Source organism: Sinocyclocheilus rhinocerous, unplaced genomic scaffold (genome assembly GCF_001515625.1).
Source record: "Sinocyclocheilus rhinocerous isolate Xijiao unplaced genomic scaffold, SAMN03320098_v1.1 scaffold1853, whole genome shotgun sequence".
NCBI classification, from domain to species: Eukaryota; Metazoa; Chordata; class Actinopteri; order Cypriniformes; family Cyprinidae; genus Sinocyclocheilus; species Sinocyclocheilus rhinocerous.
Genome location: NW_015640075.1, coordinates 297,332 through 324,174, shown reverse-complemented (window position 1 = coordinate 324,174; position 26,843 = coordinate 297,332). Strand labels below are relative to the sequence as shown.

General features: G+C 37.5%; 5 protein-coding genes across 8 annotated transcripts; 3 read left to right on the top strand and 2 right to left on the bottom strand.

The window, feature by feature from the left end:
* Nucleotides 1-906: 906 nt before the first annotated feature.
* LOC107752499 (uncharacterized) lies at nucleotides 907-4,464 on the top strand. Of its 3 annotated transcripts, XM_016568491.1 has the most exons (6): nucleotides 907-1,054; nucleotides 1,154-1,181; nucleotides 1,441-1,684; nucleotides 1,768-1,934; nucleotides 2,465-3,624; nucleotides 3,723-4,464. In XM_016568491.1, exons 3-6 carry the CDS (start codon nucleotides 1,459-1,461, stop codon nucleotides 4,111-4,113), a joined length of 1,944 nt encoding a protein of 647 aa, XP_016423977.1. In that variant the 5' UTR covers nucleotides 907-1,054; nucleotides 1,154-1,181; nucleotides 1,441-1,458; the 3' UTR covers nucleotides 4,114-4,464. The 3 variants fall into 3 exon arrangements, with proteins under 3 accessions (XP_016423977.1, XP_016423978.1, XP_016423976.1); XM_016568492.1 differs by lacking the exon at nucleotides 1,154-1,181 and having other exon boundaries at nucleotides 1,451-1,684; XM_016568490.1 differs by having other exon boundaries at nucleotides 907-1,181.
* A 495-nt stretch (nucleotides 4,465-4,959) lies between these two features.
* LOC107752510 (dihydrofolate reductase) lies at nucleotides 4,960-9,933 on the top strand. The gene is made up of 6 exons (XM_016568503.1): nucleotides 4,960-5,149; nucleotides 5,638-5,687; nucleotides 5,790-5,895; nucleotides 5,992-6,118; nucleotides 6,769-6,884; nucleotides 9,531-9,933. The coding sequence occupies exons 1-6, from the start codon at nucleotides 5,058-5,060 to the stop codon at nucleotides 9,610-9,612; spliced, it is 573 nt and encodes a 190-aa protein (XP_016423989.1). The 5' UTR covers nucleotides 4,960-5,057; the 3' UTR covers nucleotides 9,613-9,933.
* Nucleotides 9,934-11,140: 1,207 nt separating this feature from the next.
* Nucleotides 11,141-17,102, top strand: LOC107752509 (ankyrin repeat domain-containing protein 34B-like). Its single transcript, XM_016568501.1, has 3 exons — nucleotides 11,141-11,330; nucleotides 13,981-14,261; nucleotides 15,285-17,102. Exons 2-3 carry the CDS (start codon nucleotides 14,059-14,061, stop codon nucleotides 16,729-16,731), a joined length of 1,650 nt encoding a protein of 549 aa, XP_016423987.1. The 5' UTR covers nucleotides 11,141-11,330; nucleotides 13,981-14,058; the 3' UTR covers nucleotides 16,732-17,102.
* Nucleotides 17,103-18,342: 1,240 nt separating this feature from the next.
* LOC107752496 (protein FAM151B) lies at nucleotides 18,343-20,946 on the bottom strand. Its single transcript, XM_016568487.1, has 5 exons — nucleotides 20,815-20,946; nucleotides 20,517-20,676; nucleotides 20,167-20,384; nucleotides 19,091-19,226; nucleotides 18,343-18,493 (listed from the first exon to the last, which is right to left on the bottom strand). The coding sequence occupies exons 1-5, from the start codon at nucleotides 20,933-20,935 to the stop codon at nucleotides 18,343-18,345; spliced, it is 786 nt and encodes a 261-aa protein (XP_016423973.1). The 5' UTR covers nucleotides 20,936-20,946.
* A 1,631-nt stretch (nucleotides 20,947-22,577) lies between these two features.
* Nucleotides 22,578-26,842, bottom strand: LOC107752495 (coiled-coil domain-containing protein 125-like). Of its 2 annotated transcripts, none has more exons than XM_016568485.1 (12): nucleotides 26,743-26,842; nucleotides 26,189-26,467; nucleotides 25,740-25,798; nucleotides 25,483-25,569; nucleotides 25,309-25,386; nucleotides 25,121-25,206; nucleotides 24,641-24,723; nucleotides 24,442-24,554; nucleotides 24,257-24,364; nucleotides 23,953-24,106; nucleotides 23,005-23,117; nucleotides 22,578-22,903 (listed from the first exon to the last, which is right to left on the bottom strand). In XM_016568485.1, the coding sequence occupies exons 1-12, from the start codon at nucleotides 26,771-26,773 to the stop codon at nucleotides 22,583-22,585; spliced, it is 1,512 nt and encodes a 503-aa protein (XP_016423971.1). In that variant the 5' UTR covers nucleotides 26,774-26,842; the 3' UTR covers nucleotides 22,578-22,582. The 2 variants fall into 2 exon arrangements, with proteins under 2 accessions (XP_016423971.1, XP_016423972.1); XM_016568486.1 differs by having other exon boundaries at nucleotides 26,189-26,483; nucleotides 26,743-26,823.
* Between the last annotated feature and the right edge of the window lies 1 nt (nucleotide 26,843).

Below are 26,843 nucleotides of genomic sequence, written 5' to 3'. Positions count from 1 at the left end.
AATTATATAAATACTGTTCGGTTTCTGGCACAAACCGATCGTTTCGTGTCTTAAAACATCAATGTATCGTCACGAGCCGCAGGGTTTAATTTGGTTTTATTTGTGTATGTTTTTTTGACTCTCAAAGCCGTGATTCCAATTCACCTCCATTATATGACTGACAGACTGCAACGGTTTGAGTTAAAAATCTTTTTTGTGTTCGTTTGTGTTCTACTGAAGAAACTAAGTCACCTACATCTTGGATGCCCTGGGGGTAAGCAGATAAACATCACATTTTTATTTTTGGGTGAACTATCCCTTTAATTTCTTTAGCTGTGTCCCAAATGACACACTATACACTATGCACTCATACACTATGTACTTATGCACTATGCACTCAATCATGTAGTGTATGAATTATATAAGGTTATTTTGTCATTCATAATCGGAGTCTGGTAGCCCCTCCCCCTTTGCTACGTAATTAAAGCTACGACAGTTGTGCACACGAAGTGTCCAACATTCCACACTTCATTTTTTCGGTTATTTAACTGCATCATTCCGGTATTGAAAGTGCACTTTTTCTTTTTGGAATTTTCAGTGTGAACGCAGTACTCGCACTATTTATACTACAAAACGTCGTAGAATGGTGTATAAGTACGCGATTTGGGACGCACCTTTTGAGATGGTCCTCACTGCAGAACACAGGATCCAGGGGGCGAGGTTGGATCCAGATCCAACTCCTCCCCCTTACATATACCTAAAGCTACCCGTCTCCACCCCCTGATCCCTAAACCCACCCATCTCCACCCCCTAGATGCGGATCCAACCCCGCCCCCTGGATCTTTGTTCTGCAGTGAGGGGCTACTGTGGCGCCTTTTGAACGACTAGTCACTAGTGCAACACAAGTGATCTCGTGCTATACGGAAGCGCTGATTTAAACTGTGTTTGACTCAACGGGGAAAGGACTAAGTTGCTCCATTTCTGCAAACAATTGACTGTTTCCGCATATAAAATTGCTGAATTTGTCAAATCTGTAAAAATACACGTTGTTGTTGCAGCGACGGTGAGAGCAAAGGTCTGTCGTGTTGACACAGTAATTCAGCAATAATATATTTATGGACATTCAAACGTATGAACGTGTTTAGACTGAAAATAAGGTAATGTCTTTTCAAAGAAGCACATAACGGATCTTCAAACTGTTGGTAAGACCTATTTTTCAGTAAACTTAATTTACTATTATGTAACCTGACCTGATATTCTGTACACTCAGTGTTTTAACTATTTACTCAGTTTGTATTTTGCTATATTATGTATTTTCAAATAGATTTTCTCCTATAAATATTAAACTCTTTTAAAATGAGCTATACCTTGAGCACGGACCTTTACAGATAAGGTGTGTCTCTGTAAGGCCATTAAGCTTCATGTCATGACAAATGCATTTATTGTCTTTATCTATGTCAGTAATTTTCAGGGTGAAATATGCCCTTGTTCCGGCAACTCGAGCACACACTGGAAAGGGAATGTCAGAGGAAGAAAAAATGCAAGAGTGAATTGACTGAGGATGAGGACAAACCATCCACACTGACTGGCCTTTGTCTTCAAAGCCTAGCCGAGAACATTAAGGAGATGTGGGCGAAAGATTATGCCCAAAAATACATGGACCAGTATTTCTTCAGATACGTCATGGGTCCCTTCAGCTCATTGCGTGAGTATTGCAAAGACTTGTTCATGTGTAGATGTGTGAGTGTTTATTAAAATATTTATCTTATCTGTGTGTTTCTCTTTCAGCTGGTGATTTGCTGGATGAGCTGTTGTGCATCCTGTCCTCGCGTAATTTGTTGACACGTGCTGCCCTGCATCTCCTTCTCCTCCCGCAGCTGAGCTGGCTATCCCTCACATCAGCATGCAGCCTCATCAATGCCAACCTTTGCTCTCTCATCCAGATACGCTGCCAGGTTAAGCACGCACACAACTTCTAACTTTAACACTTCTAACTAACTGATGAAAAATACAGTAAAACAGTAATATTGTGAAATATTATAGTTAAAAATTATTACTCCAGTCTTCATTGTCACTTGATCCTTCAGAAACCATTCTAATTTGCTGATTTGGTGCTTAAGAAAATTTCTTCTTATTATAATTATCTATTTTGAAAATAGTTGTGATGCTTAATATTTTTGCAGAAACCATGATTTTTTTTTTCTTTTCATTTTTTAAGAATGTTTTGATGAATAAAGTTCAAAAGAACAGGATTTATTTGAAATAGTTTTTGTAACAGTCACTTTTGATTGATTTAATGCATCCTTGCTTAATTAAAAAAAAAAAAAACTTTTGAATGGAGATGTATTATTGTAATTAATTAAATAAAACTAAGTAACAAATTCTTATTACCTTAACCATAATGTTTTGCCTGTCTTGCCTGTTGTCAATACATGCAAAACTTTAATAATTTTTATGTTCACTCACTTGTGTCTGTCTTAAACAGAATCTTCAGTCTCTGGATCTTAGTGGCGCACAGAATATATCTGCATCAGTGTTGTGTGAGCTCCTGGGGAGCCAACCTCGTCTCCGTTTCCTCTCCCTAGCTGGAACCCTGTGTGATCAGAGAGTGGTATCGGTGGTTTGCCGCCAATGTCCCAAGCTGAAACACCTGGATGTGTCGCGGTGTCTTCACCTCACCCCTGAAGCCCTGCTCCCTCTGGCCTACCATGAACCCCTTGTCAAGAATGCAAACATCTTCAGCAGCCTGCTAGCTTTGGATATTGGTTTAGCAGAAAATGAGAGAGATGCGGTTGCTGCAGTTGCATTCCTCCTGCTCAGCTTACCTGGTCTTCAGAGGTTGGCAGTGGAGGGACTGGGACAGGCTTGTGTTCTCATACAAAACAAGCAGTTTGAGCTGACTGAGGAGTTCACTAGTCGAGAGGGTGTGCCACTTCTTAAAGACCTGTGGGCCAAACGGACACAGGAAGACCACTTGAAAGAAAGCAGTTTACTGAGCACAGATGGAGAGGAAAGTTTTACTTTGGAAGGAAACATAGATGAATATTTATCATTAGAGGAGAGTCAGACAGATACTAGTGATAGTACTGATATAAATGAATGGACAAGGGCTTCAGGAGAGGGTTGTGAAAAAGATGGATGTAGAAGTAGAGCTTGTAATGGAAGGGATAGTGTGACAACATCTCTCAGGGATGTACAAGGACTGTCTCTGGATACCTTAGAGGCAGTGGGGAAGGTCTGCCCTGAACTGCGTGTGCTGTCTTTGGACTGTCTCCAGAGCAGTGTACATGATAATGTTGACAGCTTTGAACGGGCAACAGTTTTAGCCAGAGGTCTTGGTAGGTTTTCTGGACAGCTACACTGTCTTTCTCTACAGTTTGCTGGTCTTCTGTCTGAACTGGTTCCAGCACTTAAAGCCGTAGGCTCACATCTGCTCTCACTCACCTTGGAAGGCATCAAAGCTGATGGACATACTCCTCTTCTGGAGCTCATTCATGCCTGTCCCAGACTCACTTCTCTCACTATTCATTTAGACCCACCCAGGAATAATTGGGATGGAGACGATGATGAGGAAGAGGAGGGTGAAGACGAAGGCCTTCTTTCTAATCTGCCATGCATTCCACACCTCCGCTCTTTAACACTAAAGTAAGTCAAATGTTGTCATTCTAAACTTTATGCTGATGCACTTTCCCATTACAGTCGATTGTACTGTTTTCTGTTCTGTGTCCCTTTTTTCCCAACAGTTTTCCCCTGGATGAACGACAAATGAAGCCTGCATTGTGTTGGAGGTCTCTGAAGGGAGCGCTGTGGGCACTACTTAGAGGCGCTTCACTCCTTCAGAAGCTCTCGCTAATCGCTGTTCCCTGTCGACTTGACCCTGTGTTCAGTCTTGTCCTGAATCATCCAGCCAAACCCCTCGGAGCCCTAGACAGTCCCCCACTGCACTGCCTTAGATCTGTTAGCCTTAACCGCTCAGATATCACTATGGAGACTGTAGTTCATATTGTAAACACTTGTTGGCGCTTGTCTCATTTGGATTTGAGTGGCTGCTGGGCATTGACTTTGAGCAGTATCACAAAGTTACAATGCAAAGCCAAAAGGAGGCGCCATACACTGCAAATAACATGGACATGAGCTAGGGAAAGAAAAGGCCATGCTCCGATTGAAAATGGGTTGTACTGTCACTGTAATTTTGTTGATTTATATTTTGTCTTTAACAGGCACCTAAAATTTTACATATTCTATGAAACGGAAATATTCTAGGAAAATATATTAATGTATATAATTTATTACTGATACAAAAATAAAACTAATACAATTAACCCAAATTACAAAGCACTGCTCATGATCAGATTTATAAATTGTCCTTTTCTAATTTTCTATCCAAATATACACATGGCTTTCGAGATTTAGAATTATGTTTACTACAACCCATCTATATTTTTGGACCTGTATTAATGTTTTGTTTTTTTAAAAGATGAACCATACTGTTCATTGCACACTTTGTCAAGTTTTTTTTTTTTTTGTCATGCACTTTGTTATATTCGAATACTTCTGTTTTTATGCACAAGTCCCAGGATAAGAGCAAGTAAATAATCTTGTTAATTTTTTTTCTTGTTATCTTACACAACCTTAAAACCATCTGCTGTTTTGTTAAAATATTATTTATCAAATAATAATAATAATAATAATAACAACACGTGTATAAATAAAATCGTGTACTCTACACAGTTGTGTTGTGTTTATATGTTTCTATATCCACTACTGATTTTATACTTGTACCTTGAAATTTGATCTAAGGGTGCACTGCACATAAACGCTTTCTGTCTGTGTACTACACTCTTCATGGCCATTGGCTCCTTTCACATTTGACAGGAGCGCGAAGCCTTCATATTAATAGAATACGCTCATTGGCCGAACTTATTCCTATAGCAAATCAGTTCATGAGCGTCACATAACGTAATTCATATTCATGAGCCAGGCGTTTGACGTACTCGTTCGTAAATTCGCTGGCGGGAGGAAGACGAGGCAGTACGTACTAGCTAAAGTGTGATTCGTTTATTACATTCAGAATAGTTATGTCTCGAATACTCAACTGTATTGTAGCTGTTTGTCCAGACATGGGAATAGGGAAAAATGGAAATCTGCCATGGCATCCAATAAGACTAAGGTGAGCTCGTATTTGTTGCTAAATCTCAAGCTAATGTTCTGATATATTGATTCAATAATACAAGAGGTGTTTGCAGTTATTTAGTGCCCTGTGTAAAGAGTTTTGAATTTCTCACCAGTTATACGTTGTGATACGTTTGCAGTTATATAAACTGAATGACTATTTACAAATGAATAAAGTTAAAGCATCTTACAAAACATATTAAGAAAGAATGGTAGAAGGAAGAATGTTAGCTGAAGATGTACCTGAAGAGCGAACATTTTATGATTGCACAGAGCTTTAGTTAAAAGCTTGACCTTTATCCTGGAGTCCACTGGTAACGTAAATAACGACATTCAGCACATTTCCCCCATGCCAGCGAAGCTAAACCCACCCACACTACTGTACTACAGAAAAACCCCAGACATATTCCTGAACGATAACACAAAGCAAGCCTCAAAATTTATCCCAATCGATCGCTTTAATTCTTACCTTTCTGATCTTTTTAGTAATGAATTCAAACACTTTCAGAAGATGACCATGACCCCTTCAGCTGAGGGTAATATGCTTACATTGTCTTATTTTTGTCATATTTTATTTGTTTGTTCAGAAATTAGTAAAATCGTAAACCAGACCATACATTCTGTGTGTCATTTGACAGGTAAAAAGAATGTGGTTGTGATGGGCAGAAAGACATGGTTCTCTATTCCTGCAGCAAACAGGCCCCTAAAGAACAGGACCAACGTTGTTCTCAGCAGAGAGCTCAAGTAATCCTTTTTTAATGTTTACAGTTTATTTCATCTTGTAATAAATCACTATGCTGTATATAAGTAAAGTGCCTGTTTCTATCGCTGGCTACACAGGACAGTCCCAGAGGGAGCTCACTACCTTGCTTCAGACTTCAGTTCAGCTCTCCATCTGTTAGACAGCAGTGAGCTCGACAAACAAGTGGACCAGGTTTGGATAATTGGGGGAAGCGCTCTCTACAAGGTTGGTAAAATGATGTAAATCACTCATATCTATTGAGAAATTCAGAAAAATGTAATAGAAGTATAAACATATGCTGAATATGTATCAAATCTCTTATAACCTTAAATTATTTTTCACAATGGTCTTGTGTTACCATTCTTACTAATTAACAATGGTAAACTTGTGTATAAACATGGAAGTATTGTGAGATTATATATGGAATTTTGTGTAGTGTTGAGAGATAATTGTATGGCTTTTGATCAGTTCCATGTTTTGTATGCTCATTCTTCATTTCTTTCTGAATGCATTAAAATATATATATTTTTTCAATCTAGGTTTTAACATTTAAGTCTGACTTCTCCCATCATACAACTGAATTATGAAATTAATTTGATTGTTTTTTTAATGTGGTTTGATGGTTCCTAATTTGAGGGTAAAATGGGCTGTTTCAGCAGTTACATGCGTGCAACGTTATACATTATACAGCCACCTATATATCAGTTGTATCTCAGTTATAGCGCAGTGTAGTCCAGATCTTTGTATTATCAGTTGTTATGGAAACTGCCTCAAGGCAAAATGTACAAAAGACTCCCTTCATACTCCTTCCTCCTCATTCTGTTATATCTTGTACAATGTAATCACTTTGTGAATGTTTGTGCTGTGTTCTTCAGGAGGTGATGGAGAGCTCTGGCCCCAGGCGTCTTTTTGTGACACGGGTTCTCAAACAGTTTGACTGCGACACATTTATACCTGACATTAATATGGACAAGTACAAGCTCCTGCCCGAGTGAGTGCTCATACAGTTGCTTGTACATTTACATGAAGGTCTATAATTCCTGGAGAGAGGTTAGCATTGCAGTTTATAATGAAGGCAGCTGCTCAGCTGCATTAAATTGATCAAAAGTGACAGTGAAGACATTTATAATGTTACAAATGATTTCTCTCTCAAATAAATACTGTTCTTTTTAACTTTCTCTTAATCAAAGAATCCGAAAAAAGTATTGCAATTACTACAAAATATTAAGCAACTGTCTTTAACAGTAGCGTTTCCTGACTGTAAATTTAGGTGGGGCAGATTCTGGGTCATGGTGCTAGTTTATAATAAACTCAATATTGTCTTAAGAATTATTGCCTTAATATTGTCTCCGAATGTTGATTTAAAATATTACAAGTTGTACTGGAATTTAAGTGAGGAAACGAATATCATGTCTCATCTTAAAGCGAACATAAAACAAACACAACAGAACTATATAAAGGCTTTTTACGTGAGCACATTTAAACTAAGGGATTAACACTTTCATTAATTTAAAACTCTACTCCACATGGAAAAAACAGTCATGCCAGCTACATACTGACCTGATGCAGACACATATAGCAGAAGCTGACTGATATTGTCTTGGTCTGGAGTGAGATAAGGTAACGTGAAAATAAGCGGGGCAGTCTCAAAACTGCCCAAATGGCTCTCAGTTAGAGCGTGCTGCAGTTCCAGTTTTTACCACAGATTTACATTGGCTGTGTCCGAAATCGCCCCCTATACCCTCATTCACTATTCCCTACATTAGGTCACTAATTCAGTTCACTAGAAGGAGTGAATGAAAATGAGTAGTGAATTCGGACACTGAGTGCACCGGAAGGAATGCCGCTTTTGCATAGTTTGTGCTTGCTGTTTATTAATCATTTGAAACTAGCAAACTAGCAGCTCCAGTAGTAAGATTAAAGGATTTATCTTGAACTCTGTCACGGAAATTATGTATAAACTCTAATCAAACAATTTAATAATCAATTTACAATTAATTTATACCCGTGTTGTTACATTATGCTGTACGCCATGGATGAGCGCTTTGTAAAAATGAACGGCTTGATTATTCAGCTGCGGGCGTTATCTTCTGGCGAGATGCGGGAATTCATTCGGCGCGTGACTCTCACGGTGCATTATGGGCATTCTCTAGCCGTTGAGCGTGCACCAGTTGTACACTCGTTTTTGCAGTGCATTGTGGGATTGAATGAGTGCGCTTGAGAACGTCCACTATGGTTTCGGACACCACTAAAAATAGCTGTTCCCTCAAATAGTGCCCTATTTAAGGGTATAGGGGGCGATTTCGGACACAGCCATTGTAAAATTTGTGGGGCGCTGTTGAGTTCGGAAGGACACCGGCACAACTGCCTCATCATTTTACGTGCCTGCCGAAGCTTGCGATGAATTTTAATATATCCTGCGCACTTTATGACGTAAAATTGTGAAGAAAATCAGAAAAAATATTTGTTGCAGAATGCTGAACACATTTACAGTTTATTATATATGTAGTTTATATAGAGGTCTATGTTTTGGGTGAATATTTTGGTGGGGCTCTGCCCCACCTGCCCTTACAGACGAGCCGCACTTGGTTTTTAACATTGATAATAATAAATGTTTCTTGAGCACCAAATCATCACATTCAGAAAATTGAAAATTCAGAAAATTCAGCTTTGCCATCACAGGAATAAATTACATTTTAAAATGTATTAAAATAGAAATTTGTTATTTTAAATTGTAATATTATTTCACAATATTACTGTATTTTTGATCAAATAAATGGAGCCTTGGTGAGCATAAGATACTTCTTTCAAAAACCTTTAAAAAAAGGTACTGACCCCAAACTTTTAAATAGTATTGCAAGTCCATGTCAAGTTTTTCAGAGCCCTACAGAATAAAACAATTTGCATATTGCCTGCAAAAAATGTTTCATAACATGATTTGTAGGAGCGATATTATTATTCCAGTAAAGTGTTAAACTTCAAAAAGCCATTTGCCAAGGCTAAAACTCTTCACTGTTTTGAAACACTTTCTTTCTTTAAAGTACAACCTTTTTTATACATATATTTAGGAATATTTGTCTGGTCAAATCCTTGAATAAAGTGGCATTAATGGATATATTGACACTGGAACAGACATATGCTGTATTGTGTATCCAGAGAGAATAGTGAAGAGAGTTACATCAATGAGGAGAAAAAGCTCTCGTTATGTAAAAATGGCATCTAGCATCAAAAGTGGGCCGCACCAAATGTCACATCTCTCAGGCACACAATAAGCATTTAAAGAGAAGTTAAATGCACACAGAATGTTGATACAGGTTCATCACTGCCACTTCATCTGACAAAGAGTAAAATGGATCTTTTGTTAGTTGTGTTCTCAAATTCATTTGATTAGTTTCAACAGTTAATTGGCACAATTAACAACAATCTATACCAGTCTAAAGCGGATGAAAGTTCATGAAAGTACAAGCTTGTGCATGTAATTGTTTGTGTGTGTCTGTATTATGTTTTGTACTACAGGTTATCTTTTCTTATGTTCTTAGTTGAAATGCGTGCTTGTGAAATCAGCCCTGACCATAGAAACTTGTGGGTAATGTCTTGTTGTTCTTTCTGTTTCTCTTCCTTGTTTCCTTCTGGTCAGATTCCCAGGTGTACCCACGGGCTTGCAGGAGGAGAATGGTGTTCAGTATGTGTTTGAAGTGTATGAGAGCACCAAAGACTAAGAAGATCCTTTAAGCATGATGTTAAGGTCGGAGAAGTGGCCTGGCTGGTATTGCGAGTGCTCTGACGTGTTGCGTGGTGCAGTTTTTATGGGAGACCTGTTTTTAAATCAGACTTCTGTAATTGCCTGACCCCATCACCCCTTTTTCTCCTTCTCATTTATGTTTGTCACATTTCCTGTCAACTCTTCTTAGTAATAAAAATGAAACGCCCAAAAATATGTTGCGATTCTAGGACAGTTGAAAAATATGATTTTATGATAAAATTTTGTGTGTGGCCTTTTGCAACTTTATATACAAAGTGGAAAGTAGATAGAAAATCATAAGACAGAGAGTAAGTAAAAAGGGGTAAAATCGACAGGATTCAATCTCACATGAGCACAACAGCTCAACTTGTTGCATGGGTGCTAACCACTAGGTCTCTGGTGATTTGCAGCCTTTTCTCAATTATTTTTTCAAATATGCAAAAACTGTTTTTTTTTTCCACTGGCACTGCCATAATTTAAAAAAAAATTAGTATCAGGTTTAATTCCTGGATTATCATTTCAAATATTCAGAAAACACCTAATTTTGATAAACAATTTTCTTTTCCACATCTGCTATCCATTTAATTATTCTTCATCTTGCCAACTGCAAAAGACAACCTTGCTCATCTCCATATCCAATAGCAGCTGAAGTGTCTGCTGTTAAGCCAGCCTTAAGATCTGGCTGCTCTCAATGAATATGCATGCTGTTTCGTCTTCAGGCTGGCTGATTGACAAAGGTTGTCATATAGTTTAGAGAAGGGTCACAATACTAGCACTTTCAGTCTCACCTACACAGACTCCTTCACGACCCCTATTTTAAAAAGCCAAATGCTGCAATCAGGCAAAACCTTTTTAATCTGATTGGTTTCGGGTATGTCAGCCTAATGTGCTATGAATGTTTACGACCGGGCTGAAATAAACCTGACTGGAATTCCAATTACCCAGCACATGCACCTTGTACACACCTTAAGTAGCACTTAGATTTATTTTCAGGGTACAAACAGTATCTAGAGACTTGAGAAGTGTTTGTGCTTCACTATTTTATGCACATGAGCAGTGAACTTGCCATTTTTCTGTTTATTTTTTTATCTGGTTTGCCTGGTGTTTGCTATTAAATACAACTTATTTTCTGTTATTATTCCATTAGGAGTCTTATTATTGTCCTTTTTATCAGTGCCATCATTGCAGGCTTATATATAGTGACTGCATTACTCAAATGGATCAATACACACCCTCCACGTCCCTCAGGAGCTGAACTGCTGCCTCAAAGGCTAGACTGTTGTGTCATAATGATGTAACTGCACCATAGGAGTCATGATCATGTGATCATGTTGACATCAGAGTTAGAAACAAATGAGAATAATGGAGCGATCACTTACTGACGCTGGATGTGTAGGGACTGGCGTCACCTTGCTCTATTAAGCTTGACTGTCCTCCTGATTCACAGGGACTTGGTCTGTGTTACGCTGGTAGCTTGTTTCGAGACCTGAGAGCACAGGCACTTGTTCTCTCTGTATCTCTCCTCTATCTGTGCCACTCTTTCATTCACCCTCAGTGAGTGTACATCCCCACACGTTCATCTCCCACTTCAAGCTCCAGCTTTAGTCTCACCGCTGGATTACTTGTCTATTACAAAGATGACATGCCACAGGGACAAGCTATTGGAAAACTAGAGCTGCAACTGGTTTAAAAGAGGTAAGGAACTAATCTCATCTCCTTTAGAAGTATGAATACTTTTTTTAATGAAATACTCTACATTTTTATGCTGTATAATTTACAACTTTTTGTGTTGCAGATTTTTTCAATTTTATTTTAGATTTGTGAAGCTGTTGGTCTTGTTTTTTTGATGCAAATCTTTTGAGACTTTATATGATGTGAGTTGATAGAGCTTTTTCGTTAGTTTTGACCTTGGCTCCATTCATCTGTACAAATAAGTTTAAGTAGTTCACACAAAATAGCATCTTCAGTGAGGATTTTACAATGCATGTGACTTTTTAAAACTTAACTTAAACTATATGTGTATATATATGTGTGTATATATATATATATATATATATATATATATGTAAAAGGAATTTAAGTAAGGTTCATCTGAGGTAATTAAAACAACATTTATTTGTTTAGTATAAAATTGAGTATAAAAATATATTTTAAACATTTGATATACAGTAGAAATTGAGTTTAAATGACATAAAATAATCAACTTTAAATATCTAGTACTCCATGTAAATAATTATTTTCCAAATTAATTGAAAAAGACATGCAAAGTAAAGGAACTTCTATATGCTGCTTTCACTGTTTAGCATATAAATGTATCGTATGGACGTGGAAATGTATCGTCGTATCAGATGAGGAGCCTTATAATTTATTCTCCTGATCCTGGCAAACCTCGAAAGCACAGCGAGGAAGCTTTCATTACCCTCATTAATAAAGGCACACAAAAAACTATTCTTATTCAGTTATTAGTTGATGTCACGGAGTGGGTTTTCATTTTCCCTGCAGGTGTTTTGAGAGGGACAAAATCAGCCCACCATTTGCGAGGAGAATTAAGTATTGTGTGATCTGGCATGAATCACAGATGCATACAGGTGCGTGAAGTGGTCTGTTTGGTGCTCCACTTCAGCGCTGCTGCTGCAACAATCACCACCCTCGTCTGTTTTGGTCCTCATTTGCTCCATGCTTTTTAGCACGAGGCAGTGACAGAGAGAGAGAGGCCTGTCATTAAAAATTCTCTCTGTTCCCAAGGGTGATTGAAGACTAGCAGTATGGCACACAAAGCTTTGGTTTTAAATGCCAGCCCAGGGAGCTCTAGGAATTAGCAGCATGAACCGAGATGTCCTGCAGGCATCAGGCCGTGTGCTTGTACCAGGCCAATCAGGACTTAGCCTGTCTGTACAACTTGATTTAAAAAGCCAATCCGTTAGGACAGAGTGGTTTATTAGCATACAAAACATAACATGTGGAGAAAGAAAGACGAGGATGTTTTTGTTCAGGAAAGGCATACGTTTCTAATAGGTAGATAAAGGTATTATAATCCACAAAGTTTTAACGTTTAACCAAGGTGCTGACGCAGCTCACATGCAGCCTCCACTTCTAAGAAAAGCTACAGTTAAGAGTGTCAGCCCAGGTTGTCATCCTTTTTTATTTTTGTTGGAGGACACAAAAAGATTCCTTCTCTTACTCATCTTTCCTCAACTCCAGTGAAATCACATTTATATACCTGACTGAGGCAGTCTCGCACTCACTCTTTGTTAAATAAAGAGTGCACTGCGACTGCGCTCTGAGTTGAGAGAACAAGGCCACATGCACAATAGACTGTATAAAGGAATGCCATCGTTCAATGAGCCAAATACAGATTGCCTCAAGCTATTGAATTTCAGCCTGCTGAAAAACACTGCTATTGCTCTTATAAGAACAGACTGTGCATGTCTGGTGCACGCTAACACGCTAAAGACAGCACTTATACTACATCCGCTAATTTGAAAGTACAGTGGAAGTTAAGCTTAATAGACAGCATAATTTCCATTTGTTTCTTTTACAAAGCAAAAATCAAGGTCACAGCAATGCACTTACAATGGAACTAAATGGGGCTGTTTTTTTTTAAATTAAAAACACTTACATTAATTCTTCTGTTAAAACATTTTATGTATTATTTGGGCTGCAAAGTTGTTCCCTCCATTTTATGGTAATTTTATGGTTTTAAATGTTACGTTTTCATGGCAATTAAATAAAACGATGTAATTTTACACAGAAATTAATGTCATTTTTTTTCACTCAAAACATGCATATTGTTGCCAAATTGGCCTAATTTTCCTCCATTGTGTCTCACTATAAACCCCGATTTTTTGCTTATTTAAAGAAAAGGAGGTACAGGTTGAAATTTATTTGAACTTTATGCCAAAAATGCTGTTGATTTAGCATAACTTGTATTAAACCCAGAATATTGCTTTACATATGTTGCCTAATAGCATGTTGGGAACAGAAATATTCTGCAAAATTAAAAGAATATAAAAGGGGAGTAATTCATCTTATATAAAGGGGATTAGATAACTAATTCAGTTTTCTTATATCTTCTTGTCAAGTACCACCTAGACATGCCACCTACATAGTCATCATAACAAACATCTTCATATTGTCTACCCGGTGAATGGCGAGAGACACTAGATTAGAGCAGGAAGCCTCTCTAGCATTATTCTAAGGCAAAGAAGGAGAGAACATTTCAATGTCAAAGAGTTGTCGGGTTTGCTTTGATGCGAATGAATCGGATAAAAAGGCAGACACTTAATTGAAAACCTTGAGAAACTGTGATTCTGATGCAGTGCGCTCTCCTTCTCTTGCCTGACAGAAGTCAAAGAAGAAATCAGCTCCTATGATCCACTGAGCCAACGCGATATTAGCCTCTCAACGGTCTCACCACACAATCATGGAGGACTCAACAGAGGTGCGAACGGACGGAAACTCTTTGCTTAAAGCAGTATATCTGTGTCGCCTGAGGTTGACGCGTCTGTTGCTGGAAGGAGGCGCTTACATTAATGAGAGCAATGAGAGAGGAGAAACCCCACTGATGGTAGCCTGCAAAAGCCACCATGCCGATGCTCAGAGTGTGCCAAAACCCAAGATCATCAGGTGGGTCTCCTAGAAGTTAATTATACTAGCCAATTGTGCCATGAAACTCAGATATTAGTTTATTAAAAAGTACATTTAAAATGCAATTCAAACATCAGTACAATAACTCTTGTATGATGAGCATGTTTTAATTTCTTTAATTTTTAAAAATATTTTTAATAGAGTAAAAAATAGTCAGGGTGAGATGTATGTCCTAAAATGTAATCTATACAATGTAATCTATATCTATAGTGGGGTTAACACTTAAGTAGTTTGGCATAAATTTATTTTAATTTCTTAGAAAATAAATATTTTAACAAAACTGCTTCACTACAGACCCTCATGAATGTGTGTCAAGGCCACTAATTTTCTTAAACTACATGAATATTTGATTATTTTATGATAGAATGACTCCCCAAAAACTCAATATTTAGAAAAATTTTTGCCATTAAAGATACATAACTGTGTCAGGGTTTCCACAACAAAAAGCAACACAACTGTTTTCAACACTGATAATAATAATTGTTTCTTGAGCACCAGATCAGCATATCAGCATTATTTCTGAAGGATCATGTGACACTGAAGAATAGAGTAATGGCTGCTGAAAATTCAGCTTTGCCATCACAGGATTATTTACATTTTAAAAGATATTAAAATAGAAAACTGTTTTTTTAAAATAATAATAACATTTTACAATATTACTGTTTTAATTTATTTTTGATTAAATGAATCCATAAGAGACCCCAAACTTTACAACCATAGTGTAATATAAAATGTTTTATATACACTCATGTATTCAAGGGGTAAAGAAAATAGCTCAGTTGTATTTTGAATTACTTGATGGTAACTGAAACTATTCTTCAAAATAAACGTTTTTAAAAATCATTTGAAACAAGCATGAATACCAAGAGTGTATTTCTTGGCACACTACTTTTTACTTCTATTTACAAGATTTTTAAAATTATTTTTCTTTATCATGGACACTCTGGTATGCCATTGATCCATTCCTTTATGAGCTCACTCTAACGAATCTCTTCTCAACAGGTATCTTCTTGAAAATGGTGCGGACCCCAACATTCAGGACAAGTCTGGTAAGACTGCCCTAATGCATGCCTGCATAGAGCGGGCAGGCGATGAGGTGCTGTCACTTCTGCTCTCCAGTGGAGCTGACCCTAGTTTAGAGGATCACACAGGTTCCTCCGCTCTGGTCTATGCAGTTAACGCTGGAGACAAGGATGCACTAAGAGTACTACTGAATGCCTGCAAGGCCAAGGGCAAAGAAGTCATCATCATAACAACAGACAAACTACCCTCTGGAAGACAAATGACCAAGCAGTATCTGAACGTACCACCTTCTCCAAATCTTGAGGACCGGTTGCACTGTGCCCCTGCATCATGTATGTGCCCTTCTGAAATTAAACTCTGTACCACTCTTATCACACCATCCACCAATAACCAATCGGAGACCCTGGGATCCACCCCAACACTTCCCACATCCAAGCCAGGATCACCGACTCAAGATTCAAGCCCTCTGCAAGCAGGTAGTGTGGCGAAGCTGTTGCATCTACAAAGGCTTCACTCAGAGCCCTGGCTGAAGATCCCTCCATCTCTGCTCCTACAGCAATGTAAGTCCTCATCCTTGACCGAGGAGCTTCTAGATATCACCCCTGAAGAGGAGCTCTCCTTTGTGTACAATGGTTGCAGACCTCCACTGAAAGCGACAGTAGCTCGGCACCAAAGCATTGACGTCAAGGACTCTACTGGTCTGCTTAGAGCCTTTGAGACATCATCTGATGCTGAAAGAGAACTAGCAAAAGAACAGAAATGGCTCAGTAGAAAAATGTCCTATGATGGCGAGTTGCTACCACACTCTTCCTCACATCAGAACCTCAAACAGGCATCCGTCCCAGCACCTGTGGACCGGGACCCAGACTGTCTTCCCAACCTGGCCGTTTCAAGCCTGCGCAACGTGTTTCGCCGGCGCAACATCGGAATGGACCATTACAGTTCTGACTCTCAGTTGCCTCAGTTTGGGAGTCAACCTTCTGAAGACCTCGGGAAGACTGGAGGAGGAGGAACTGGAGGAACGGAGAAACGCAAGCTTGTTACTAGTCGCTCCTCCACTCTCTCAGGATCCAGAGAGTCTCTGGAGTGTCTCGTCCAGAGGAGGAGCCCAGCGATGCTGGAGCGGAGGGGATCCGGAGCCCTACTCCTAGACCATATCTCACAGACCCGGCCTGGTTATCTACCACCTCTCAATCCGCATGCACCCATTCCAGATATCAAAGTCAATACCAGTGTTGGCCTCAACAGTGGAAGCAAGCCTGTGGCAGGAACTACACCTGTTGTTTCTGGATCGAGGCATTTTGTGCCCTGTGCCCCAAGCCATCCCAGAGATTACAAGAATAAGAAGAGTCTGCTAAGACGACACTCCATGCAAACCGAGCAGATCAAGCAGCTGGTCAATTTTGAGGAGATTTTTGGTCAGTAATCCATCACAATGGAAGGTTGTGGTAAATATAGAGATTTAATGTCATTTGTAAATCTACACTAAGTCTGAAATCTGAAGAGAACAAAGATTAGATTTAAATAAGATTTTAACCTAAACATCTCAAACACCTCCCTAAAATGCACTTTCCAGACTGGACAATGGGAGTATGTCTATTTTGAACATTATAAACTTGACTGCACTTTACTTCTGTTCTTTGTGCTCTCACTCATTTGTGCACTGAATCAGAATACTGACACTTTGTTGCTGTTTAAGGCACTGCTTTCTTTTTAAACCTAATTCATGTCTGCAATGTCTTTGTATTTAAAAAACAGAATATATTGTGACCTTGTATTTACCCATTGACTGTAAATAAATGCAGCATAAAACATTACTTTCACTTTCTTGCATATATATATATATATATATAGAAGTGTTGTCCAATGATACTGCATGCAATTACATGTGTTTTTTATATTTTCGGCAAAAATAAATGAAACCAAAATAATTTAACAGATAACACTTTTGCTTTCTTCTATATAGTGGTTATACATTACTATTCAAAAGTTTGGGGTCAGTAATGTGTGTGTGTGTGCGTGTGTGTGTATATACATTTATACATATGCATATAGAAATGAATACTATTATTCAGCAAGGATACAGTAAATTGATTAAAATTACATTGTTACAAAACATTTTATTTCAAATTAATTCTGTTCTTCTGAACTTTCTTTTCAATAAATGTATTGTTCATTGTTAGTTCATGTTAGTTAATACATTAACTAATGTTAACAAATGGCACCTTATTGTAAAGTGTTACCCAAAATGCAAATATACAAAATGTTACAAATGCAAATGTAAATTACAAAAATATAGCATTTCTCTGAAATTTGTATTTGTACATTATTGGGTTATTTAAGCATAAGAACCAAAGAAATGCATGTTTAAATCTTTTGGAAGGCCAAACAAAGTAGTTTCGTTTTCACAACGAAACACACGGCGGGCTACAGTGAGCGGAGGCCAAAGGCCTAGAGTGAATGAGACTTTAGTCTTTGCAACTTTACAGATCTTCTTTATGCACCAAGTGCTTGTAACACTCCAAAGAGAAAGGAAAAATTGAAAGCGCATTATATGCGATTTCATAAATTTCATCATAAATTTGACTCAAATACAGAGTACGTCTATAGGTGCGTCCAAGTTCATGTACTTATGCACTATTCTAAACCATTTTTTTTTTGTATAAATAGTGTGAATAGTGTTCACACTGAAAATTCCAAAAAGAAAAAGTACACTTCAAATTCCCGGATGATGCACTTCATTAACTGAAAAAATGAAGTGTGGAATGTTGGACACTTCATGCACTGTGTCGAACTGTCGCAGCTTTAATTACATAGCGGAGAGGGAGTGGCTATCAGACTCCGATGTTGAATGACAAAATAAGCTTATAAACTTCATACACTACATGATTTAGTAAATAATGCATAAGTACATAGTGTACAAGTGCAGAGTTTATAGTGCGTCATTTGGGATGCAACTTGTGTTACAGTACTTGTATATTGTGTTTTATTACTGTTTTACCTCTCAAAGACAATATCAATAAGTGTAATTGCTTTTTTAGGAGTAGCCAGGTAGTCCTTTAAACTGTTTGATCTGAGATTCCAACAGATCATAGTAGATCCTAGTTTTGCTGAAGTTTTGCCTGTAGAGCAACAGATCCTCCACTTTAAGAACATCATGTTTGCCTGTCCAAACAGTCAGGCTGTACCTGAGAGAGAAGCTGATATGTTAAACAGAATCTTTTTTATCTTTTTTATTCACTTCACCAGTGAATAAAACGTATGATTAGTGCTTTAAATTTGGCATCTTAAAATGAAAATGTCAATCCAAAGCACAAATAACATTGTCATTAAGGAATTCTTTTTATCTATGCTTTTTTATGGTACAAATAAAGACCATACTTTTCCTTCATTTGTCTGAGTGACTGAAAAAATTAACTTGCACAATCGCCGTCAAAAAAAAAAAACATCTTAAGAGAGGGAGAAGACTGGTGAAGAGCACCATCTTTGTAGAAGAGGCTTAAACCTTCCCTTCACATCCTCTAATACCACAACACTGTCCTCCAGTAAAGCAATGAGTTGCTATTCCAGTCACAAACAAGGGTTATAGACGAGCCAGAACCAAATTATCCAGCAAGAAATTACTAAGCATTAGAATGAACTTGATTGTGTCCTTGCTTATATAACATAAATCAATCACTGAGGTAATACAAAGACTCCTTCACACAGATGCATGGCTTAATAGCTTCTATAATAGTGAATATGGACATACATTTAAATAGACTGATTAATAGCGAATTTCTCACCTGTCTGACTGCTTCAAAAGCCACTGGAACTGTGGGAAGGACACAGGAATGAGAGCTGCTCGGACTGGAAATGTGACTGGTTGCTTTAGGGATCTGCATAATTCTTCCATCTGATGAACCATCTCCCAGCTATAACCTATTTCCCAAAACAACACAAACACAACAAATACTAATCAAGGTCTGAATAATAATAATAATAATAATAATAATTAATTATTAAGAATGGAATACACCAAGGGAAGCCAAAGCAAAAGGCTAGGGGCAAAAAGTAAAAGTACTTTTCTTTTCCTACAAGAAGGACAGACCAAATAGATGCTAATTAACAAATTTGCCAGTGAAGGTAGCCATAACAACAGTATGTAGCTGATCTGCTTTCCATTGTGATATTGATTTAAATGCTAAATAATCTGTGTGTGTGTGTGTGTGTGTGTGTGTGTATATATATATATATATATATATATATACTGTATATTGCCATTCAGAAGTTAAAAGAAGTCTCTTTTCCTCACAAAGACTGCATTTATTTGATCAAAAATTCAGTAAAAAAGGTAATATGAAACATTATTACAACTTTTAAATTTTCTAAAACTGCTTTCTGTTTTAATATATTTTAAAATGTATTTTATTCCTGCAATGACAAAGCTGAATTTTCAGCAGCCGTTACTTCAGTCTTCAGTGTCACATGATCCTTCAGAAATCATTCATATATGCTGATTTGATGCTCAAGAAACATTTCATACTATTAATGTTGAAAACAGTTGTGCTGCTTGATATTTTTGTGGAAAATGTGATACTTTTTCAGTATTCTTTGATGAATAGAAAGTTTAAAACAACAGCATTTATTTCATATAGAAATTATTTGTAACATTATAAATGTTTTTACTGTCACTTTTGATCAACTTAACATCCTTTCTGAATAAAAGTATTACTTTCTTTAAACAAAATAAAATAAAATAAAAATCTTACGGAACCCAGACTTTTAAAAGGTAGTGTATATACACAGTATATACAGCACACTTCTGATTGTAACTAAAAATTAAACTTTAGTCATCTTAGTGTAGTAACAGTCTTTTTACCAGGATTGTCTGCATCTACATCCCATCCAGTGGTCCAACCCAAAGAGAGAACATCATTTTCTGATCTTTGAGCCACTTCCTGTAGAACCACATGAGGGTCCAGAGGGGTGGCTTTGCCACCAGGGCCAGGGAGAATATCAGCATTGATCCACACGGGTCCCTGCAGCTGATCTCGGACCTCTTCAAGGAGAATCATGGATGGGGATACAGCTGTAAGACTGTGAATCAAAATGACAAGTTGATCTGCCACTCATTAATTAGCAGCAAGGACAGTTTGGGAGAAATCAGACTAAACAAGCAATATGACTAGTGTCAATTTTTTAAAATTTCAAAATAAAATAAAAAATCACCTTTTGAAATAAAATTTTATTCCTTTGTCTGATTTCACAACTTCTTTAAGCCAGTCCTGCAGAGTTATATCACTGTCATTGTCAGGTGGGTGAGCCATAATGGGCTCTTTTGGATTTTGACCCCTGAGAAGTACATCTGCTTCAATCATCTGTGCAGAACCTCAATGAAGAACAAAAGGTAGGAAGAGAAAAAATCATCATAACACATTATGTCTTAAACTCGATCCTGATATGGTCATAAGAACAATGAAAGAGTAATGTAGGAGCAAAGCGAACACTTCTTAATACTTGTACTCACCTCGTAGAGCCTCTGTGAGTTTGCTTTTACTGTTTGCTGCATGATACCACTCAATATCAGCAGCATCTGTTCTTTGTATCGTCCCCTTGTTAAGGAAATATTCCAGTGTATGTTCACTCATTGGTCCTACGACTATGCAACATACTATGTTTAGTTTAGCCCTAGTGACTTTACACTGAATCTTTTTCATCTGGACCAATGCAATGACAATATCTGATTGGACAGCTAGCAAGTTAGCTTTCTTACCTTTGCCTTTGGAGTTTGACAGTGATTGTAGTTTGAGGTAGCAAACGACCAAAGAGGCGATAACTGTTGTGCATAAGATAAAACGATACCATTTATGTTTAACTAAACCCATGTATTGTTATAAGTAATATACTTTTTTGAAAATAACATTTACATTACAACAGCTAATACTTTTAAACATTACGGAAACCGGCAGCATGAAGCATTATGTGATATGTAATTATTCAGTCTATGTCCTCTGCATCTCGCTTTCACTTTACGAAATGTACAGTACCAGTCAAAGGTTTGGTTATTAGGAATATTAATTAATTATTATATTTATTAATAATAATAAAATATGTTTTATTAAAACACAATATGTCAAATGTTGCAAAAATATTTTAGAAGTAAAAAAGTATTTATTATATTATGGAGAAAAATATACATTATTTTTAACAAAAACACACGTATGTATGTATGTATGTATGTATATAAAGAAACAGTATAACCTTATAACTTACAGAGCATTCCCAGAATTCCTTGGGTGAACCATGACATTTGTTGGCTGGTCCAAATTTTAGAATTACATTTTTCATTTTGTAGAAATGTATTCATAGGCACTTTTAATTTATAAAAAAACTAATTTGCAAGCATAAGCTGTTGGATCAAATGGCATATAATGTTTGTCCAAACATTTGACTACAAAATTGTCAGTATCTATATATTTAGCATTATATAACTCTTCTGAAGTTGTAGAGATAAAAATGAAATGCAGACTGATGACGCATAGTTCACTTTCATGGGAACTTCGAACTGCGTCCTCTAGGGGTCGCTATGGGGAACGCCTCGTCGTGACCCGTGTCTGAAGCATACATTGAAAAAACACCAACTTGTTGGCCGGCAACAGCCATGACGTCACTACCGGTGCGACTATAGTATAGAACGTCTCAGGTTACTTATGTGACCATGGTTCCCTGAGTAGGGAACGAGACACTGCGTCCTCTAGGTTTTCTCGCCATGCTGCGGATGCAAGCTTCAGACGAAGAAGTGAATGATGTGTAGCTCCCGGCGCTTATTTATACTATAGTCGCACCGGTAGTGACGTCATGGCTGTCGCCGGCCAACGAGTTGGTGTTTTTTCAATGTATGCTTCAGACACGGGTCACGACGAGGCGTTCCCCATAGCGACCCCTAGAGGACGCAGTGTCTCGTTCCCTACTCAGGGAACCATGGTTACATAAGTAACCTGAGACGTTTTCATTAGCAATGTCATTCAGCTTAGATTTTTTTATTTGTTGGCTTTTGATGCATAGATGGGGGAGGATTTAATTTTATAATCCATTTAGCTGTGCATTATGCATATTAGATCCTATCAACTCTCTTCATTGAGCGTTTGTGGTTAGAATTGTGGGTATTTTCAGTTCTGTTATTCTGGGTTACCTGATGTTCTGGTTTCCTAGGTAATGGCACATAATATGAAAATATTGCAGGTATTTGTCTTTTGAAATAATACAATGTGAAACTTCATTCTCGTCGCGTTCTTTTAAACATCTTTATTGTCAGGTTTAGTTTCTCTAATTTCAGTGGAGGGTTGATTTGGTTTGGAGGTCTGCTCATCATCAGCTGCAGGGCTGTCAGGTACAGTGAGATGCTGTGATCCACAGCTGTCTGCAGAGCATCTACAGTCTCTTCCTCTGCTCCATTCACTCTCCTCAGAAGCCTCTGGTTTTGTTTTACTGTCTATGTGTGAGAGGCCCAGCTCCTCTAGCTGCATATGGAGACGTTTTTCCAAATCCTCAGTGTTTCGCGCCAACATGTAGCTCACCTTCCTCTGATGTGCCAAGGCCTCCTCTTTGTCATTTAACTGAAGAGGGAAGACAATCAAAACGTCAAGCCAAATGTAATGTTAAAGTATATAGAAAAGTATATTTAAAAAAATCAACATATAATTCAAAGTATACTGACCCGGTCAAGCAGCATATGGAGTGTTTCATTTGAATTGGCTGATATCTTTGCTTCACTTGTTGTGGGCAGAATTTTTTTCAGCCTTTCACCTACACTGAGAGACCCCTGCTTCCCTTTAAAATAAAATAAATTAAATAATAAGTAATTAATAAAATGAATTACTTGAAACAAAGAGAGTAGCACTGTAAAATTACAGCATTGTGCCACATGAAACTAAAGTAATGATGTCAAGTAGAGAGAGTACAAGGAAAAGATGGACCTGTCTTATTGGTTAGTGCACTGCTTTTTTTTTTTTGGTCCAGAATGTGCATGCATATTTGTTGGACCATGTGAATGAATGAATGAATAAATGAATTATTTATTTATTATTACTATTATTATTATTTTAATTTTATTATTATTATTTTTTGCATGAGTCAGGTGTCATTAACTTAAACTAAAACTATTCAAACATTTTTATTAAATGTAAATAAAGCTTAGGATAATACATAAATATTACAGTAGATCAAAAACTAAAATAGTTTGAAGCAGTAAAATATTGAACTATAACTAAAACTGAAATAAAAATAAATTAAACCTAAAGAGTATTTAAAAAATAATTAAAAAATAACATAAGCACAATTACTAAACGTTAAACTAAAATTAAAATGAAAACTGATAATGCATATATAAGTAATATATTAAAAAAATTTTTAATAAAAACTTTAATTATAATGGTATATAAAGAATACTAAAATAACACAAGACCCTAACTTGAGCCAAAAAAAAAAAAAATGCACAATTTACGATACCATTGTTGTCAGATTTTATTGCTGATTTTACATTATTTTTAAACAAATTTTTACACTAGTTTTGGAGATTTCTGTGGACATTTTTAATGAAAGTGACATATATTACACTGCATGATTTTTTCTCTGTTTTAAGCTATACAGCTTAGCAGCACTTTACCTCTCTCATGCCTTTGGTAGTGTGGCTGGTGTCTGTCGGTCTCAGCCTGCCGGAGCACGTTCTCACCGACTCTCCTTAACTGCTGCTCAAAGGCGATGCGGAAAGCATCCATCATGACGTAAGCCTCCTCCTTCCTCTTCTGCTGTTCCTCCAGCTAATGCAGACAAATGCATTGTGTTACAAGACCCTCAAGGACAAATGAGCAAATCCAGCACTGTAATGGATTTAATACATGTATTGGCTAAATAGGAGGATTAATTTTCAAGGTAATGGAACAGAAGTATTGATAAATTAAGACAAGCACCTCTTGCTTGAGCTGGAGAACCTGTTTGCGACTTGCAGCAGCACTTCTAGCACAAGAGCACGGCTCACCCCCATTAGAGTTACACTGACATGCCCCATACACCGCTAACTGAGAGATAAGAGGACAGAGAGCTGTTTACTACAAAACAAAGCTATTTAAAACAGACTGCAATTCACCAACATTACCTCTAATGCTGAACCGTCTGTTCTCAGGCTGCAGGGAGGCTGGGTCCTCTGGTAGTCCCTTCTTTCCTTAGCACTGAGCATGGACAAAAGCTCCAGACATTTTTGGCTCAGAGCTAAGACACAAAATGCATAAATACGCACTGGAAACAAACCAGCAATTGGGTCCTGAAATAAAAGTAAGAAATATGATGTGACTTACAGGCATTCTCTGTCCTTTGCTCCTGATGTTCTCTCATTTTCTCCTCTAGTGCTCTCTTTAGGCCTTCATTTTCTGCCAACACCCTGAAGTGGTATTGACAGGGACCAGTGAGATGTGGGCATTTTTAAAGTGACATGAATTTAAAACAGACTCTTATTTACTTCCTCAATACATAGCTTGAGTCTTATTGGGTTTTGTTTTTTGAACCTTAAACCGCATAAACACATTTCATTACACCAAATACACAAAATAATGTTCTTTTTAGCTACGTCATATGACCCCTTTAAAAAAGACAAATTTTTGATCAAAAAGCTCTGCAAATGTGCAAAGCAAAATGGCTGCAGATAGCATTTCACATTGAAGTCGCAATGAAACTGAAGTAGCGGCAAATCTTTTCTTCCGTATCAAGAGAAGTCTTCTCTCTGTCACCAGTTCTCACTTCATGCCAACTTTAAAAGTGTGTTTTTTGCATGGGTATACCTCTCATACTTTAAACTCCGTGAGTTTTCCACATTCTTGAACTGCACCTGGTTAAAGGTGATCTCCCATTGCAATGCATTAACCTCCTGTGTGGAAAAGAATTCACAGGAATGAGATCATATTTTCAGGAATAGGCTTGAATTAAAAAAAAGATTAACAGTTGTTTAGTTGTTGTTTGAGTAGGACACCTTTTCTATGGCTTTGTTCCTCTCTTCACTCTTCTGAAGCAATATTTTAGTATGACAAGTTGCTTTGTCCAAGATTGCCTTCAGGGACAAATGTAACACAGGGCTTTAACCCACTTCATAAATGACCTAATTAGACCTAATACTGATATTAATTATCATAATATTTTGAAATACTTGTCCTTGCAAGATCCTAAGAGCCTCATGTTTTCCCTCCAGTTGGCGATGAGTGACCTCCAGTTCTGTGCGTAACAGCTCCACTTCCTGATATAGAGCGAAGATTTACATACACCTGAGACATGTTCATACGTGAAGATGTATATCTTTTCTTTACTCCATTCAAAAACTCACAGGGGTGCTACTTTTCTAGAGCTCTATTGTGTGAGATATATTTTGTTTGATCTTTTATCACATTTGATCATGAGTAAGTTTACCTCTGTGACCTCCTGTAGTCTTCTCTGCAGCTCTTCACTTGTGTCCTCAGAAGAGCTTTCTACAAAAGAATGCAGTTACATTTAAAAAGCAGTGTTAGCACATGGTTTTCTAGGATTGCCAACACATCATATCCTGGTAGTAGTGTGGTTCTCAAATGACTATTGTTGAATATTTGTTTAAGTACAGAATTGCTCAAGGGAGTACACAAAGTTCCCTCCCTGATAAGAAATAGCAGGTGTTGACTTCACCAAACACTGCAAATCAACAGAGCATAAAGTGTTTGGAGTAGGACATATACCAGGAAGTTATCCTCTTTGTGATAGCTTTAAAACTGAACTCACTTTTTTCATAAGCTAGATACAGTAGCTTAGTCTGCTCTGTGTCCATGAAAGAATCAAAAAGGTTTGAATGTTTTAAATGACTTTAGATGCCAGTCCAGAAGACTAACCCGACTGTCTTTTCTCCCACCGTGCAACTCGTTCAGCTTCCAGTTCTTCCCTAAAAACAGCATACATGGCTCTGCATGATGTCCAAGAGAAGGGTTCATTGCTTCTCTCGCTGCCCCCTTTCACTGGTAGTGACTGAGACAGGGAGCCCAGAAACTTCCCCCTGCTCTTCATTTGTGGGAGATGGTCATGATGTCCTCTGGATCTGGCCTCCATGCCATCACCTAGATCCCCCTCTCTCATGTCATCTTCTGTGGGGCACTGAGGGCATGAACCCTCACCTTGCATCACAATAAACTAAAAAAAAGTACAGTATGAGTGCATTTAGACAAAAAAAAGTAGATCATTCATGTTAAGTACTAAACATATGTAAAGACATTAAAACTGAAATCTATGTAAATCTCATGTTTGACAGTCAAAACAGAAGACATGGAAATGTTAAATCGAGCGCGATACTTTAGCCTACTGGTCAACGCAAAACGAAACTTTGATCGTTCCTTGAGAATAGAGGTTAGAATAATAAGGTTAGTCACTACAAAATATAACCATTACATACCTTTACGAAAACCTGTCCGTGAGGGGTGCATTTGTATTTCGCTAACAAGAACAAGGGCGAAATTCCACTTCAAGACTTTCCGCTCACTTTGACGAAGTGAA

Coding starts and splice junctions, on each gene's coding strand:
- LOC107752499 (XM_016568492.1), top strand. CDS start 1,459: ATGCCCTTGTTCCGGCAACTCGAGCACACACTGGAAAGGGAATGTCAG. Junction 1,685..1,767: donor GGGTCCCTTCAGCTCATTGC/GTGAGTATTGCA, acceptor TTTCTCTTTCAG/CTGGTGATTTGCTGGATGAG. Junction 1,935..2,464: donor TCATCCAGATACGCTGCCAG/GTTAAGCACGCA, acceptor TGTCTTAAACAG/AATCTTCAGTCTCTGGATCT.
- LOC107752510 (XM_016568503.1), top strand. CDS start 5,058: ATGTCTCGAATACTCAACTGTATTGTAGCTGTTTGTCCAGACATGGGA. Junction 5,688..5,789: donor CATGACCCCTTCAGCTGAGG/GTAATATGCTTA, acceptor GTCATTTGACAG/GTAAAAAGAATGTGGTTGTG. Junction 6,885..9,530: donor AAGTACAAGCTCCTGCCCGA/GTGAGTGCTCAT, acceptor CCTTCTGGTCAG/ATTCCCAGGTGTACCCACGG.
- LOC107752509 (XM_016568501.1), top strand. CDS start 14,059: ATGGAGGACTCAACAGAGGTGCGAACGGACGGAAACTCTTTGCTTAAA. Junction 14,262..15,284: donor CCAAAACCCAAGATCATCAG/GTGGGTCTCCTA, acceptor TCTTCTCAACAG/GTATCTTCTTGAAAATGGTG.
- LOC107752496 (XM_016568487.1), bottom strand. CDS start 20,935: ATGAGTGAACATACACTGGAATATTTCCTTAACAAGGGGACGATACAA. Junction 20,677..20,814: donor ACTCACAGAGGCTCTACGAG/GTGAGTACAAGT, acceptor TTCTTCATTGAG/GTTCTGCACAGATGATTGAA. Junction 18,494..19,090: donor CTTTTGAAGCAGTCAGACAG/GTGAGAAATTCG, acceptor CTTCTCTCTCAG/GTACAGCCTGACTGTTTGGA.
- LOC107752495 (XM_016568485.1), bottom strand. CDS start 26,773: ATGCACCCCTCACGGACAGGTTTTCGTAAAG. Junction 25,799..26,188: donor GTGGGAGAAAAGACAGTCGG/GTTAGTCTTCTG, acceptor ATTCTTTTGTAG/AAAGCTCTTCTGAGGACACA. Junction 24,107..24,256: donor TTCTCCAGCTCAAGCAAGAG/GTGCTTGTCTTA, acceptor TGTCTGCATTAG/CTGGAGGAACAGCAGAAGAG.